Consider the following 16,409-nt stretch of genomic DNA (forward strand, 5'->3'; position numbering starts at 1 on the left):
AACAGTGTTGTAGTGAGAGAGTGTTGCGAGAGTGAGTAGTAGAAGAAGGTAGTAGCATGATAATGATATTACGTTGCGGTTGAGAGGGCTGTCATGCGAGCGCTGGCGTGTATGTGATATGACCGAAAGTCGAGAGACCTGCGGCGTGTGGAGTGTAAGTGATAACGGCGAGGTAGTATAGAGCCGTAGATGCGTGTAGTGTGATGAAGACGAAAGAGGCTGCATGGAAATCTGGGCCGGATTGGTGATATTAACTAAGATGAGTGAAGCGCAGATTAATGTACTTGATTACCAAGTCTATGTACGCAGGATGTAGAGTGTGATGATTACGCAGAGGCTATGTACTGGCTAAGGTGTGATAGGTATCGACAGGTTTATTTGATCTGGGCGAGTATGTGGATATTGACCAAGATATGAAGGCGAGGGTAAGAGGTGACTGTGAGCCAAGTCTATAGTAGCGAAATGTGATAGGTGAGTGATCTGAGAGATAGTAGTGCAATCTCAGTTGTCGGCAGAGAGCAGTAGGTCCAGCGAGAGAACTTTTGTGATGGAAAATCATGATGTTACTGGGTAGTATCATGATTCACGTGGCTGAATGATTTGTTCGCGAGTCTAGAAAGGTAGATTGACTGCATATTGCAGTATGCATACGCGCGGATAGACTTAAATGGACGCTTTTACTTGAGAAATATTGTCGTTTTGTTCTTTTATCATATTTCGTCGATTAAAGTATCAATACGATTGGACCATTTTAGCTTAAAAGCTAGCACGCGGCAGATGATAGTTAAACGTTGAATTATTGTGGATGGCGCGGCGGTCGCGAAGTGGCGTTGCCGACGCCTAGACACGTGCGTCGTTGTTTTGCCCGCGCGGTTCAACGAGCGAAAATTTGTGACGGATGATGTAGGGTTGACGTTCTTGTGGTATTTTGGTGTGTGATTGCTAGCCGTGAGTTCATTATGAATAGAAGACAGAGTTATTGATAGTGAGCGGCATTGAATATGATGTTGGATATTCAATGGCTCATTAGAGTAATAATTGTATAATATGTTATATTAAAAGTATATAAAGCCTCGCTCATGATGTATTGAAGTTCATGAGAGCCTGGGCTTATAAAGTGTAACGCGAAGTATATGGACCAGGTAGAAGGTGGAGTGATTAGCCGAGGTGCTGATGAACAGATGAAACACAAGTTACGGCGGGAGATGAGTGAGGCTGGCTAGGTAGAGTACCAAGTATTATGGAAGCCTGTTTAAGTGATGATTACGCGCAAGTGCTGGGACCAGACTGTGATGTGATATAACGAAGCCTAAAGACCTAGCTAAAGTATATGTACCCCCTAGCTTATGTAAAAATACGAAGAATATTGACCAGTTTTAGTGGATAATACCAATAATTTGAACTTGGCTAATGCGATATTGAACAGTTTATGCACAAGCTCAATAAGATAATACCAGGTTTATGAACCAATTTAATGAGATATCACGAAGTCTATGAACCTGGCTAATGTGATATAACCAAGTCAATGAACCTGGCTAATGTTATATTTTTAAGTCTATGAACATGGCTAATGTGATATTACCAAGTTTATGAACCAGGCTAATGTGTTATTTCTAATTCTACGCACCTGACTAATGTGACATTACTAAGTCTATGAACCTGGATAATGTGATATTAATAAGCCTATGCACCTTGCTTATGTGATATCACTCTGTCTATACACCTGGCTAATGTGATATTACTAGGTCTATGCACCTGGCTTATGTGATATTACTAAGTCTATACACCTGGCTAATGTGATATTACTAGGTCTATAGACCTGGCTAATGTGATATTACTAAGTCTATGAACCTGGATAATGTGATAATAATAAGCCTATGCACCTTACTAATGTTATATTAATAAGTCTATGCACCTGGTTAATGTGATACTACTAGGTCTATGCACCTGGCTAATGTGATATTACTAAGTCTATGGACCTGGCTAATGTGATATTAAACAGTTAATGAACCTGCTTAATGTGATATAACTAAGTTTATGGTCCAGGTTAAGGTGATATTAGCAAGTATATGTACAGATCTAGTGTTATATTACAAAGTAAATGGACCTGGCTAGTGTGATGTAACTACGTTTATGGACCTGTTTAGTGTCATATGATAGTGTAATGATAAATGAAATAAAGGAAAGGAAAGTTATTACATAATTAGGATGTATACATCATAAGTAATGTTACATCATTAGTAATTATAAGTACCTGTGACGAAGTTTGTAGAGCACTCGTTTTTTCATTTAGTTAACACTTATATCAGGTTTGATTATACTCTATTCAAATTGATCATAGGAATTCCTCTGCACGCCTGATCGCCGATCTGTTATTGTATTGCTATAAAAAACACTTGATGTTGAGTCTCCTTGACGATACATAACAAAATGTAATAGTAGCTTTTAGTATCACTTCCCGATACCTTGATGCTATTTTTTAATAAAGATTATTCTTATTTTGATAAAAATGATGTCTAATGTATATCCCGTTGAACTTTAACTGAATAAAACGAATTATAAAACCTCATTTTGAATCTTCATTTTATTGTCAACAAAAATACTATTCACGCGAAAATATATGATAAGAGAGATGACTATCTTTAGTAAGGTAAACTATCCACATTTAAATGGAGACGTAACCCAGGCACCCATCTTACGGGGTATATGTTTCTCAATTGATTAAATTAGCTAAAGCTTGTTTTACAGTTGGACACTACGCTTTTCCATTTGATTACATCTGGCAGACCAAGTGGGAGACTCTTTGTTGGACAGTTCTCAAAACCCATCGGATATTGTCATAATTCTTCTTCTGCCTTGCTTCGCTTGGACCTTGTTTGTAATTTTCTCGCTGCTATGTCTTCCTTTTTTGACTACTTGTGTACCGGTCAATGGGTTTACTTTTAGATCATATGATCATTTCTGTGTTTTACTTATTTTACCTTTTGTAACCATGGCAACTGTTAAAATTTTACTTGGCGGGATTCGTTTTATTTACATTATCTCTTTTAAAATGGTGGGGCTAAGAGTGAGGTTTAACCAGTAACTAATATGTATGTCTTGTTTGTTGTTTCATACTTAGTCTATTATTATGACACTTTTATGTTTCTTCTTGTTGTTTTTGTCTAAGAAAAATGCCCTTGCCAACTTGTCCCTAATTTTGTTTTATTACTCTTATTTTGCCTCCCCTCCTCTTTCTCCGTCCAACAAGTTCGTGCTTTGCCTTGTGCCCTATCCTGTTTTTGTTTGGAAGTCCTGCTGGGCTCCTTGCCGATGGTTTTGTTGCTGGATCGTGTTGGGGTTGAACCCTTCCTTAATGATTTTTTTTACATTTTAGCTTATGTTATCTGTAAGCAAAATAGATTCATACCATGAACTTCTTAATCAAGCGTTTTCCTTCGTTGGTTTTTTGTTTTGGTTTGGTTAATGTCGCATAGACACTTAAAATGATATATTACGACTTTGTAACTGTATTGCAGATGCACCTTCGAGCTTTATTTCAGGCAGCAGTGAAACCTAAAAAACAACCCCGAAGTTCCGCAAGCAAGCTGGAGAGCGTCCTCGAGCGTCCTCGATTACAAATTGAACAAACAGCGGTGAAGGACAATTGGCTTTAAGCCACACTCTTAACCACTTGGCAACGGACACTCCATCGCGTTTCATAATTTTCGAGAAATTATTGTAATGGTATTGGTAATCGAAACATGAAAGAGGCTTGAAAAGTTGTATCTGGCATATATTTTAACTCGCAAAAGGTAAAGTATTTTATTTTAGATTCACCTGTCCTTTTCTATTGTACACTTGTGAATTTAGATCGGTTAACTTTCCGAAGTGTATGTAACAATACAACCATGTTAAAGTGACTTTATCTTGAAAACAAATGCATCTTTTTATAAAAAAGAGACAGCAACTCAATGTAAAAAATTTAAACAGCTCAAAATAAGCGAAGAAGGAGCGATTGTAGCTGATCATTATTTTTATTTTCATCTTACTAATTATGAATCAAATAGACAGTTACGAAATACATTTTAATTTGTGCACTATCTTTGGAGTTAAATAAAGGGCAAGACTTATTATCGAATGATACCCTAATATTTTTATGTTTATTTTGTGAGACCGTCAGATGATTAAAGTATACATGTATACATGGTGCAAAGGGTGATGGGCTTGACACTACCACATGTCGCGTTGATATAAACATGCGATTAAAGATTCAACGTTCAAAATACATATGAAGGATATAAATTTCAGCCTTACAGCGGGATATTTCATTAAAATAATGCTTTAATCCTAGTAGGAAGTGTGTGTACAAGTAGCATAACATAAGTCAAAAATGGTAAAATTATTTTATTTAAACATTAATTATGCATTTTTTCTTTTTTTCCTATTTACTTTCATTTGTTTATTTGTTTGACAGATTTTGCAAGTAATTAATGAATTATTATCTCACAGGATCGTTACTCGGTATATGAAAGTAGAGATGTTTCTGTAATGAGGTATGCAAAAAACATGATCCTTTGTAAATGTGTTTGATTTCAGACACAAATATCGTATCAAATGTATATCTGTAGCCTGTCTTTGGAAAGACATATTGCCAGTGCTTTAGTTTAGTTGTTGCGCTATATTCCACCAATAACAGTTCGGTGAAGGACTCTACTTAAGGTTTGATATTAATAGAACTGGAAAATGCTTTTTCCAGAGATTTGTGTATCATTTGATGTAGATCTGAACCAATAACTTGTGTGCAACTTTTCAGATCATTTCTCATCCCGATTTTTCAAGACTGGCTAATTTTTATTGTGAAAAAAAGGTTGTCAATGCTTTTCATTCGAACGGGCTAATTTGCACTTATTATCGATTTTCAGTTGAATTTTAAGTGTTTTGTTTCTTTATCATCCATTGCAGGATTTTTTTACTTTGTTTGCTTCGCTTAATATATGTGAACATTTAGCATTTTGCGTTTTTAGGAGGAGCTCCTTTTAAAATATCACCTTCAAGTCGCGTTGTGCGAGATATTTTATTTCATTAGTGTTGTCTAAAACACACTATCCCATAAACATGGATAAATTATTAAGTTGTTTCAGTTTTGTTAATGTAAAAAGTAAGCATTTAAGAAATGAAATTGATCGATATCAACACACGGCGCAGCCACTTCACCAATTCATTTTTGTAAATGCTTAGTCATGAACACTAACCAGTTTTAATTAGATTTTGGAAATAAGTGTAATAACAATATAATATAATTTCAGTTTTTCAAACGAAAAGTAGCATATAAACTTTGATGGATGTTTAAAAAATCAGTTTAATAAATCGACTTAAAATACATACTTAACTTGTTTGTGTTTATAACTAAGAAATAACAAATTAGATTTGATCAAACGTCTGCGCAGTGTGCCGATCTTGGACAATTTGATTATATTTATGCTAAATTTTGTAAAATAAACTGTGACAAGTTACAGATTGATACACTTTGCATTCTTAAATAGGAGATAACGTTAGACCTTTTCGTTAATAGAAAAAAACAATCTGCAGCATTAATTTGTAGGTCAGTTTAATTTATTTGATTTAAAAAGTAGAAATGATAATAATCAATAATTTTGAATTTTGAAAAGCTTGGAATGGTTTATCTGTCTTACGTAACAGTTAGACAAAGCAATCTACGGCATTCATTTGTACGAGTAGGCCACAATGAGTTTTTGATTAAAAAGTAGAAATAATGATAATTAATGATATTAAGTCTTGAAAGTTTGGAATGGGTTTATCTGGTATACTGTATAGTTAGACCCCTAACAACTTGAAATGTAAACACTACCTTTAACTAACATTTAATTCTGTACATATTGTATATAATTTACATGTTTAGATCAGCAATTTACACAATTTATGAGTCGAAAGTATCATTCAGCGCATACTTTAACGTCAATTATTGTAACTGGTGACATCGTAAGACCATTATTGAAGCAGGTTGATTAACGAAGAAGTATTTTCCCCTTTCAATATAGTACATTTATATGTTTCACAAAATCTAAGTGTGTACGACGCTTGACTGTTTAATTGAATTTGAAGCCAAGACCCTACCATTATACGTATCTGATAAATCATTATTTGCACTATTCTTAATATCAACATGTAATAGAAAAATAACCAGATTAACGGAAGGTTATTGACCAATTTAATCTTATGATAACTTACCTATACTTTACTGTCAAAAGTTTCAGATTAATGGGAAATAAATATGAATTGATACTGGCGACAAATAAACTTAAACTTAGGACATGCTTTTTATAGACGTTTCCAACGAAGGGAAGTTAATCTGTGGCATTAGGATCACAATGTTTTATTATTTATTTTGAAAAGGAAGGGTTTTATAATTAACAAAAAAAATATTAAAAATTTTGGAATAGTTTTATCTGGTTTGCTGTATAATAGTCAGACCTTAAAACCGGTAAGATAATCTATATATTACACAAAACCTTAATTGTTTTAAACAAATGTAAAATGTAATATTTATACGTGTTTAAACATGTTAAATTGATAAGCAGTTTACCTCGAAAATTAAATTAATCAGGTAATGTATTGTAACTGGCCATTGAAACAGTTTGATGATGGAAGCATTTATATCCTGCAATATTACATTTAAATATTTCGCAAATCTGGAGAGCGTAATACTATGATGATTGCCTATTAAATGGACCTTTATCTTTCACTAGCTATAACAGTATAATAATTTGCTAAATCCTTTTTTTTACTTTTACTATTCTTAACAAATTAACAAGATACACAGAAGGTTAACGGATTTATAAATATTTTGTATCTCATTTGGATGTTGCAAGTAGAACGTTAAAAATGGCAGTTTTTCGTGGTTGATATATGTTCTTTTTCTTAAGAGAATTCTCCTTATTGTCTATGCATAATTTCCACCCCAACCAGCTACATAGCGATCAATTAAGCAATACACATTTGTGGTTAATCAAGTTGTAAGAAAAATTTCGTTATGCGCCAAATTAAATAATATATCTATTTTAGTAATAAGGAAGATAGTGATAAAAATTCTGTATTCCAGAAATGGCCGTTTCAGGACGTAAACAAGTAGACATGCTAGGATCAGTAGCAGCAGGATCAGCAGAAGACTTTGATCACTGCTGTGAGCCATGTCTTACCACAGGTCAACGTATAGAAGCTTACGGATTTTGCGTCACTTGTCAAGAATACCTTTGTAAAACTTGCCACGATTGTCACAGAAAAGCAAAAGTCTTACGAAATCATCAAATGCTGCAGCGTAATGATTTTGATAAGATCCAAACTACACAGAAATCAAACAATGAATGCACTGAAATGTGTCAAGTTCACAAAAAAGAAATAATCAAATTTTATTGTCCATCACACCATGCACTAGGATGCAATGATTGCATAACTTTAGGACATAGAACATGTAAAGTTGATTACATACCTGAAAAATGCGAAGGTGTCGCAGATGGGAAGGAGTTCGATGACGTCATGCAGAAACTCGGCGAAAAAATGAAAGAAGCATCAGAAATTTTGAAGAAGGCTAAAGGCAGTAGAAGCAACATAAATGATTACAATAAAGAAATCATCAAGGCGATCACTGAATTCCGGAAAGAAATAAACGACCGTCTTGATCTGATGCAAAAAGATGTTTTAAATAATGCCGAAGAAATAAAGACCAACGACAACAAAATTATTCAGCATGTCCTTGATAAATGTGAAAATACGATTTCCAGTATTAAATGCTTGCAATCAAGTCTACATGCAAGCAAATCAAATCACCAAGACGGTCAACTGTACATTGACATGAAGCGGGCAGAATCTACACTTAAATCATATGAATTGAATGACGCAGAACAAACGTTAAGGCATACCAATATGCACTACTCATTTCAAAGAAATTCTGAACTGGAAACATTGTTCTGTAAGAAAATGGTCTTCGGTGAGATTGTCGATTATTCTCGTCATGAATCTAAAAAAGTGACAAAAGCTGTTGATCGTCTGATTGGGAAAGGAGATATCAATGTTAAAACGTCATCAGATAAGGAGGATTGTGATATTACAGGATGTGCAGTTCTTAACAGAAATAAATTAGTTCTAGCTGATTTCAACAACAATAAGGTAAAATTGATATATATAGAGAACAGACTTGTAGAAGAGAAAACTCTAGACTCAGCGCCATGGGATATTGTTGCAATGTCTCAGGAAGAGTTCGCTGTAACAATGCCGGGAAACAACGAAATATTGGTGATGACAACAGACGACAAGCTATCATGTATACGCAGTATTAAAGTAGATAGGTCATGCTATGGTGTAGACTTTAATCAGGATTGTCTTTATGTTTCTTGTTTGTCTCCTCCTAGTGTGATTGTACTGAATACACAAGGTGATATACTGAATAACATCCCTTTGAACTTTCTTTCACCTGACTATATACCGTTTATTGCTGTGAGAAAGAACTCCAAACTTCTGTATATCAGTGACCGTGGTAACGACAATATAGTGAGCGTATCATTACAAGGGGAAGTTACAGCTACATATAAGCATACAGATCTTAGTGGACCACAAGGAATGTTGATGTTAGATGATGGGTCATTACTTGTCTGCTGTTTTGATAATGAAACAATTTATAAAGTAAACGGAGACTTGAAGCAGGGGGAGATAATGTATAAAGGTGAAAAAAATCTGGATCTGCTTTCAATATGCTACAATTCACGCTATGATGAGGTTTATGTTGGTTGCAATAGAGACCAGTTGAAAGTTTTAAACACGCAATGAACACTGCATTCATTTTTCATTGATTTGAAAACGGAAGAGTGCATAAAATTATGTGGTAACTGTTCTTTATTATAGAAAAGGTACAATTATAAAAGAACTTACATGACTTTAAGACATTTATTCCATTATTACATTTAAACTTGTAAATTATGAATCATATCTTGAACAAACTTATTTCAAATTGACTTCAATGCACTGTTATATAAATGATTTTAATGTTATATAAATAATTTTGATCAAATTAAACTCATGAGTTTTAAAAATATCTATTGCAAACGATTATACTCGAGAAAATTGTTGGCTCTACAAAATGATAATATTTTATATTAGAAAAGTTATATTCCCTCGCTAAATGGATTGTATATAATACGGATGAAAGCTTTTATAACAAAGACTGCTATGTGAGGTAAGGTTATATTAAATGTCTTAAACATGACCATATATCTTGTCATATATCTTGAATATATTTTGAAGATACAGCACAATTCATTTATTAAAGAAAACTGAAAATTGTTTACATATTAACAGTAGTATAGATAAAATAAACGTTATGATTACACGTGCGTAGTACTATGTAAATAATATTTTATATTGCTGCAAGCATCACCGATTAGCTTTCTTTACAGACATATTTCACGAAAGAAATAACGTTAAAAGAACAAAATCAAAGTTGTTAAGTGTAAGTATCATATGTCGTGAACCAAAGGTATTATTTTTTGTATAGTGTGATACAATACAATAGTGCTTATATTTATATAAAAGATATGTATACATGTATATATGACTGAAATAGGTATATTATTGTCTGAATGCTTTTAAAATACCACTTTAGGTAGCTGTTTCCCAATATACGTATGAGCTGAAGAAAATAAAATATGTAAAAATTGTGATTTTTTTAAACGGAATTGATGTATATTATACAACATATAGCTCGATAAATTCAAAATTGTTGACTTTCGTGGCATTTTATGCATTTAAAAATAATATACATCGAAAACAAAGAAATGTGACACTTTTAGGTAAAAGGGCAAAAACTATCAATTGGTATATATACGTTATCGTTAGTTCTTAGACAATATTTTATTTAATTATATACCTATAAATTTTCTCCCTAGAATACACGCCAATATTGAAGCGCAAATACGTTTCATCGGATATAAATTTTCGTATTATGTAAGTGACAAATACGGTACCATATATGGAAGTGACGGACTATTTTTGACGTTGGTTCCGATCTTAGCTTTGTATAACGTTGCATTTGGAAACGGGAACCAAAATTATTAAAGGCGTGGCCCGTTTTCAAGAACAACGTATTCATCCGTCAGTCATAGATTAATTTCTTGACAACTACATTGCATTTTCTTAATAAAACGAAAAGGTATATAATAAAAGGAAAATTACGTTGCAGTAGCTTTCTGAGACTATGTATTTTTCTACTCGCAACGTTGGAAAATTGATATCTCGCTCGACCTTTGGTCTCGCGATATCAATTTTCCACTGCTGCTCGTAGCAAAATACAAAGCCCCAGAAAGCTACTACAACATAATATTCCGTATGTATCATAGATTCCTGTTACCATTGCAACGAGAGGACATCTCAAAATTGCCAAAAATTGCTATTTTGCCTTAATTTTTTCCAACAAAAAAAGTGCTGCAACTTCTCAAGGGATTGAAATAGAGTCAAAGGCTTTTCAGCGTTGGTTACACGCTACCATATGATCGACCTGGAGTCATTTTTAGCCTCTGACAAGTCCAAAATTATCTTCGCGATGAGGGGGACTACCGCCCCCCTTCACACCCCAAAAAGAATGGGGCACATCCCCCTTCTGGTAACCCGCTGATGTATCTTTTAGATGGGGGCGGCGCCGAAAAAGTACTCACTTTATTAGCAACATTTCTCAAACGAAACCATGTGTTTGGGGTCCAAATAGCACATTTCTTCACTATTTTAGGCCTAAAAGAGGGAGGGGGTCGAAAGTGCGTTGTTTCGCGTATATATGGGGTAAAGGATTAACAAAAAATAATGAAAAACTTTGGAATTACCCAAAATCTAGTTATTCTGTGTAAAAATGTGGTCTTTCACCTAATTTTGGTGAAAACTTGTTGTTTTGTAACATTTTTAATTTTTTAAGTTAACAAAAAATGATGAAAAACTTTCACCCATTACCCATAATCTAGTTTTTCTATGTTAACATGAGGTCTTTTACCTAATTTTTGTGAAAACTTGTTGTTTTGTAACATTTTTAATTTTTTTTAGTTAACCCTTTACCTCATGAGCATATTGCGAAAAATGGCCGTTTTCATTGAAAAGCCTCCTGTTACAAGTTCAAACAGCTATGAAACTATGAAAAATGCTTCAATACTAATCAAACTTGGCACAAATGTTGACTGGACCATTGTTTTGTACCGACATGCTCAGTCTTAAATTTCCTATTACCATGGCAACGAGAGGACATCTCAAAATTGCCAAAAAATCGCTATTTTGCCTTGATTTTTTCCAACAAAAGTTATTTCAAAGTGCTTCAACTTCTCAAGGGATTGAGATAGAGTCAAAGGCTTTTCGCGTATATATTGGGTAAGGGGTTAAACATATTCATTTTTCTGTCGTCCAATTTATAATGATTTTACGAGTTTAAAAATGAAGGAGAAGAACTGATATATTATGCAAAATCACACCGGATCCATAAGAATAACATAAACAAAACATAATCAAATAAATCATACTTGGTAAGAGGGAAAATTGAATTTACATATATGTTCAAATAATATATAATATCCGGTTGCAATTATAACAGCTGCTGGCTATTTGAAATAATCGGCTTTCCTGGATAACTTTCAAGTAATAATCAATTTTTCAGCAATTTACCGACAACCTATTTATCAAACATTATGATTTAGCTGGATGCCTAATTAATGCTCTTACAAGTATAGCAGAAATCCTACTAATAACCATCCCGGAATTAGGAGCACTCCGCTATTAGGACCGTTACCCTGTTGAAACCAAAAGTGATCATCCTTTGCCACCAGTAAAGAGCCAAGTCAGCCTGTACATCCATACTGTTTGTAAACTATATTTTTATCATATAATTTGAAAAAAGTATCACTACATGGAAGATAAAAGAGTCCAATTCAAAAACTGAACAGTTTAAAAGTCACGTGGTGAATACAAAGTCATTCAGTGTTTTTGCAATAACATAAGATTTATCGTTATTGATTGGGTCATTAATTGATTTGACTAATTGATTGGTAAGTGTATATTCAGGCTCACAGACATGTACATGATATTCTGATCAGATATATTTACACACAATTTTTATTTTCATGTCATAAATATTATAAGTAGTAAATAGGACATTTTCTAATCATGTTTAGTAGTTGATTTTAACAATTCCTATTGTAAATTGTTTAAATATAAGTTTTGTTCCAAATAATACGAAAGTAAAGTTAATGATCATATTGAATTGAAAAGTTGCATCCTTGAAATATGTCATGATGTCCTACCGTCATTTAACGCATCCACTAGATTGCTCTTGAGATTTAAATTTCCAAGTTTTAAAATGTCGTCCGGTATTTTAATTTGATATATAAAATCCTCTGTGGTATACATCAACACATCTGTTTTCTAGCTCTGTCAAAACACTGCTTTTGTCATTTCATAAATCACATTCTTTCTTTTTTTCTCTTTTTTTCATCTTAATTAGTAACAGGAAAAATCAAAACCATAGTTTTCATGATCACGTGACGTGTTTCCGTGACGATTATTCCAGTCTTTTCTAGTAACAACAGGTCTTGGTAAACGAACAGGTTTGACTTGGGAGGTTTCATTTAAAAATGATTGCTTTCTCCAAATCCTTTGCTGGATACTAGGACTTTGGCTTTTGTTTTTGGTTACCTGTAAACACCACTGATTGTTTACAGATATGACACTTGTTTTTGGCTTTGCTGTTAATGATAAAAAAGGGGAAATTGTTAAGTTATTATCAATTGTTATGAGAATTATGGAATAAACACAATGTTCATATAATATTGTTGTTTTTATTCCTGTCGAAGGATCGACACTTTAACCAGATCTTTGCAACATATTAACTTATGATACTAATTGGTGCAATCACTTTTAATGTAATCTCCGGACATAGCTATACTAACGTTAGTAAAAGAAACGATCAAAACAATGTTTTGTTGTATTGATTAATGTACACTATTTCCTACTATTGATGTAGTAAAACTGACAGAATAAAGGCTACTAGCCGACCCCTACCCCTAAAAAACAACAACAACAAAAAAACAACAAAAAAAAACAGCAAAACGTTACATGAAATAATCATCATGTGTAAATAACTGTCAGCAATCATTCTTTCTGACGAATAAAAATGGCATTTTCATCGCTTTCTTATGAATATTTACAAGCTTTAGAAATAAATGTTGGAAACAGACAAACAACTCATGTGTTTTCCGTCCGCTTGTTAAGGGTTTGGGTGCGCGACAAAAGGACTTGGACAATTTACCAAATGACAAATATTAGTTTGGTTAGATAATCAGACAGTTATTGTATGAAGTATCAATGAGTATCGAAGTCTATGGACCTGACTTATGAGATATAGGTCTGCAATGGGCACATATTCTATAAGTTTTACAACTCTTGATAAAACAATCAATAGAAATATGTCACTTGAAATTTCGTATAATATGCTGTTGGAAAAAATGTTTATGTTGTTCAAGGTGATTTAGAATGACCATTTATCTGATGACATAGAATAAAAATATGTTTGTTCGAGAACATTTTATTGTATATTTGCTATATAAATAAATATATGTAATATAGGATCATGTATGTCACACTTACCAACAACTTAAGTACATGTATAACTATTTCATGGTTTGTTGTTATGTCCAATACTAAACACTATCAATGTAATTATTCATTGTAGTACAGACCTTCAATTTAACACCAGTTCACTTAAATCAAAACATCAAAAGTGAATAGAAAATAGGAAATTTTACCGACATTTTACCAATATTTTACCGAAATAAGAAGTATAAAAGAAATATTCAAGAAATACATACCTCTTAAACGAGAACTTTTATATTTACAAATTCGTGACATCCAAAATAAAATGGTTGCTATGTACATAACACTTCCAGTTGATAGAGATGATATAACGAGTATCACACTTTTGTTGTATTCCGTCATCAGAAACAGGGTTTCCATGGTGATGTATGTCGTTTAATTTGTTCTTTGTGTGCAAAATATAAAAACAAAAAAAAACATAAGAAATTTTTATGAGAAATATGCCTTTGCAAGTAATATCTTTATTTTATTTTACAGTTTAGTCATAACTTTTCTTTGAAACAAAAATTTTCTTTTTCTACGCTTAAAACGCATTTTAAACGTTCTTAGCAACGTTAATATGATAAAATATATTTACAAATATAGTTACAAATATCAATACTATGCATTAAAAGCGTTGAAATGTTGAAAGCAAAATTAAAAATAATCGTCGTCATTTTGAAAATATCTTCTTGATTTTTATCTTGAAAATGTATTTTAAATCTGAAATATACTCGGAGCAAATATCCAACAGGGTGTTAGTTTCTGCCAAAATTGCCACTGATGCTAAATAAAAATATTAATAATATATAACATTAGTTATATAAATCCTTTCGCTGTTTTATAATTTAGTCCATGTACACAACCAGAGTTTATTCAAAATTAGCAATATTAAGTTTCATGCTAATTTTCATTTTTCAATATAAGGTATATTGCTTTTATGATAAGCCGTGTAATAATTCTACTCGAAACTTAGCAGTCTGAAAAATTCAATGTTTACAAACAATCATAATTAGTTTGTTTTTTTTTGCATATTTATATAACTTGTTTGGTGATACTACACACATTGATAACATTATTTCATTTATATAAAGGTGACACATAATTGTTTGATAACGTAATTCTTATTATGATTACAATGTATTGTTTTACAAAAAATATAATGCAATGTAAAAGATAAATACTAATAAAAGTAAAAATAAAACCTATGAATTCAATTACATTCGTCGACAAAAACTCGACATTGTAGTAAGACAGTGTAGTAAAGAATATAAATATAATATGACATAAATTTGATTTTGTTTTACTTTAAGTTAACATATATCTAATCTAAATTAGATCATTTCTATTTGAAGATAAAATGTCACGTGACATTTATAAAACGCTGCTTTCAACAATAAACGCAGTAACAGCTTTTTTTTATAATATATGAAAAATAATAATTATAAATAACTTAAAAATCTTATTTCAAGAGCAGCGCTTTAAATGGATTTTACTGCACTCTGTTTCAAGCGTACAAAATAAATAATAACAGAATATATCGACCATAACTCAAGACTTAAAATCGTATTCATTTACTTTTAAATTTTGATTGACTGGGTGAATTACGGTTTATTTTTGTGCGTAATTAATTACATTATGATTGTACTTACAAAATAGATCAACTATTATTTGAAATCTTGTTTATCAATGTTTATGTGTGAATGATTAACGGATTCCTGATAACCGCCATTCAAGACATTAACGGGATGTTTCTAAATTCAAGTTATTGTCATTTTCATTTTAAATGTTAAATTCTGCCCAAACCGATGCCCAGTGCTAGGGAGGATGAACGGTAGCTTGCACTTTACCATAAATCTCTTTTATGAGCACAGTTACGCTAACTAGTTACTAGCTTAATGAATTGATCGTAATTAGATTTTAAAATGTTATCAATCAAAAATTATTTTTTTTATGGAATTGCTGAACAGTTTTCTCACTCTATTCGTAGAGTATTGTTTGCAAGTTAAATTGATCCATGATTTAAATTTTGAATCATATATTTAGCAGGGATCCTTTTTTGAAGTGGATTGGGGTCTACAATGGGGATATTTGTTTTGAAAACAATGAAAATGTATGATTAGAATATTCTGATAAATATATCTTGAAAAGGAATGTTTATAGAGCTTTAAGTGATTTATTATGAACATTCATATATGTTGAATCTAGAACACTTTATTATCTGCTATATAATGATATTTTTATATGGATCTTGTATCTCAGAACTTACCAAAAACATATATTAATTAGTTTATAGTTTTGTAGTGCCAGGTATGATACCAAATACTATCAACATAAAATTATTTACGGCATAAAAGACTTTTTCGTTATGAACAAATCCACTTTAAAAAACGGTTTCTTTGATCATATATTGACAAATGAATATTGTTTAAAGTTACATTGTAAAATGTAAGCAAATAGTAAATATAGTACTGTTACAGAAAAATATTTTCTTAATGCAAGTTTAGGATGTTGACCTAAATCTGGCATTATCTGTAAAATTGTTTAATATTTTAGATGCTGTTAAATGTATACTATGGCATCGAAACAACAATATGTTTTTAATTCTTTTGAAAAGGGAAAGCATGTTAATTGTATAATGTTAAGATAATGGTTTTTACAAAATATTAGAAAACTTGTTACGGGGGAAAAAATTCCGGGGTAAAAATTTAAATGTTTAAAAAATTTTTTCATAAAACTACAAATTGGGAAACCGTTTT

At 32.1% G+C, this 16,409-nt stretch overlaps 1 protein-coding gene across 1 annotated transcript; it reads left to right on the forward strand.

Moving 5' to 3' along the window:
* Positions 1–6,960: 6,960 nt before the first annotated feature.
* Positions 6,961–9,734, forward strand: LOC132756213 (uncharacterized). Its single transcript, XM_060747221.1, has one exon. It carries the CDS (start codon positions 7,105–7,107, stop codon positions 8,821–8,823), a length of 1,719 nt encoding a protein of 572 aa, XP_060603204.1. The 5' UTR covers positions 6,961–7,104; the 3' UTR covers positions 8,824–9,734.
* Positions 9,735–16,409: the final 6,675 nt, after the last annotated feature.

This window comes from Ruditapes philippinarum, unplaced genomic scaffold (assembly GCF_026571515.1).
Source record: "Ruditapes philippinarum isolate M1 unplaced genomic scaffold, ASM2657151v2 ctg12052_1_1_1_1, whole genome shotgun sequence".
NCBI classification, from domain to species: Eukaryota; Metazoa; Mollusca; class Bivalvia; order Venerida; family Veneridae; genus Ruditapes; species Ruditapes philippinarum.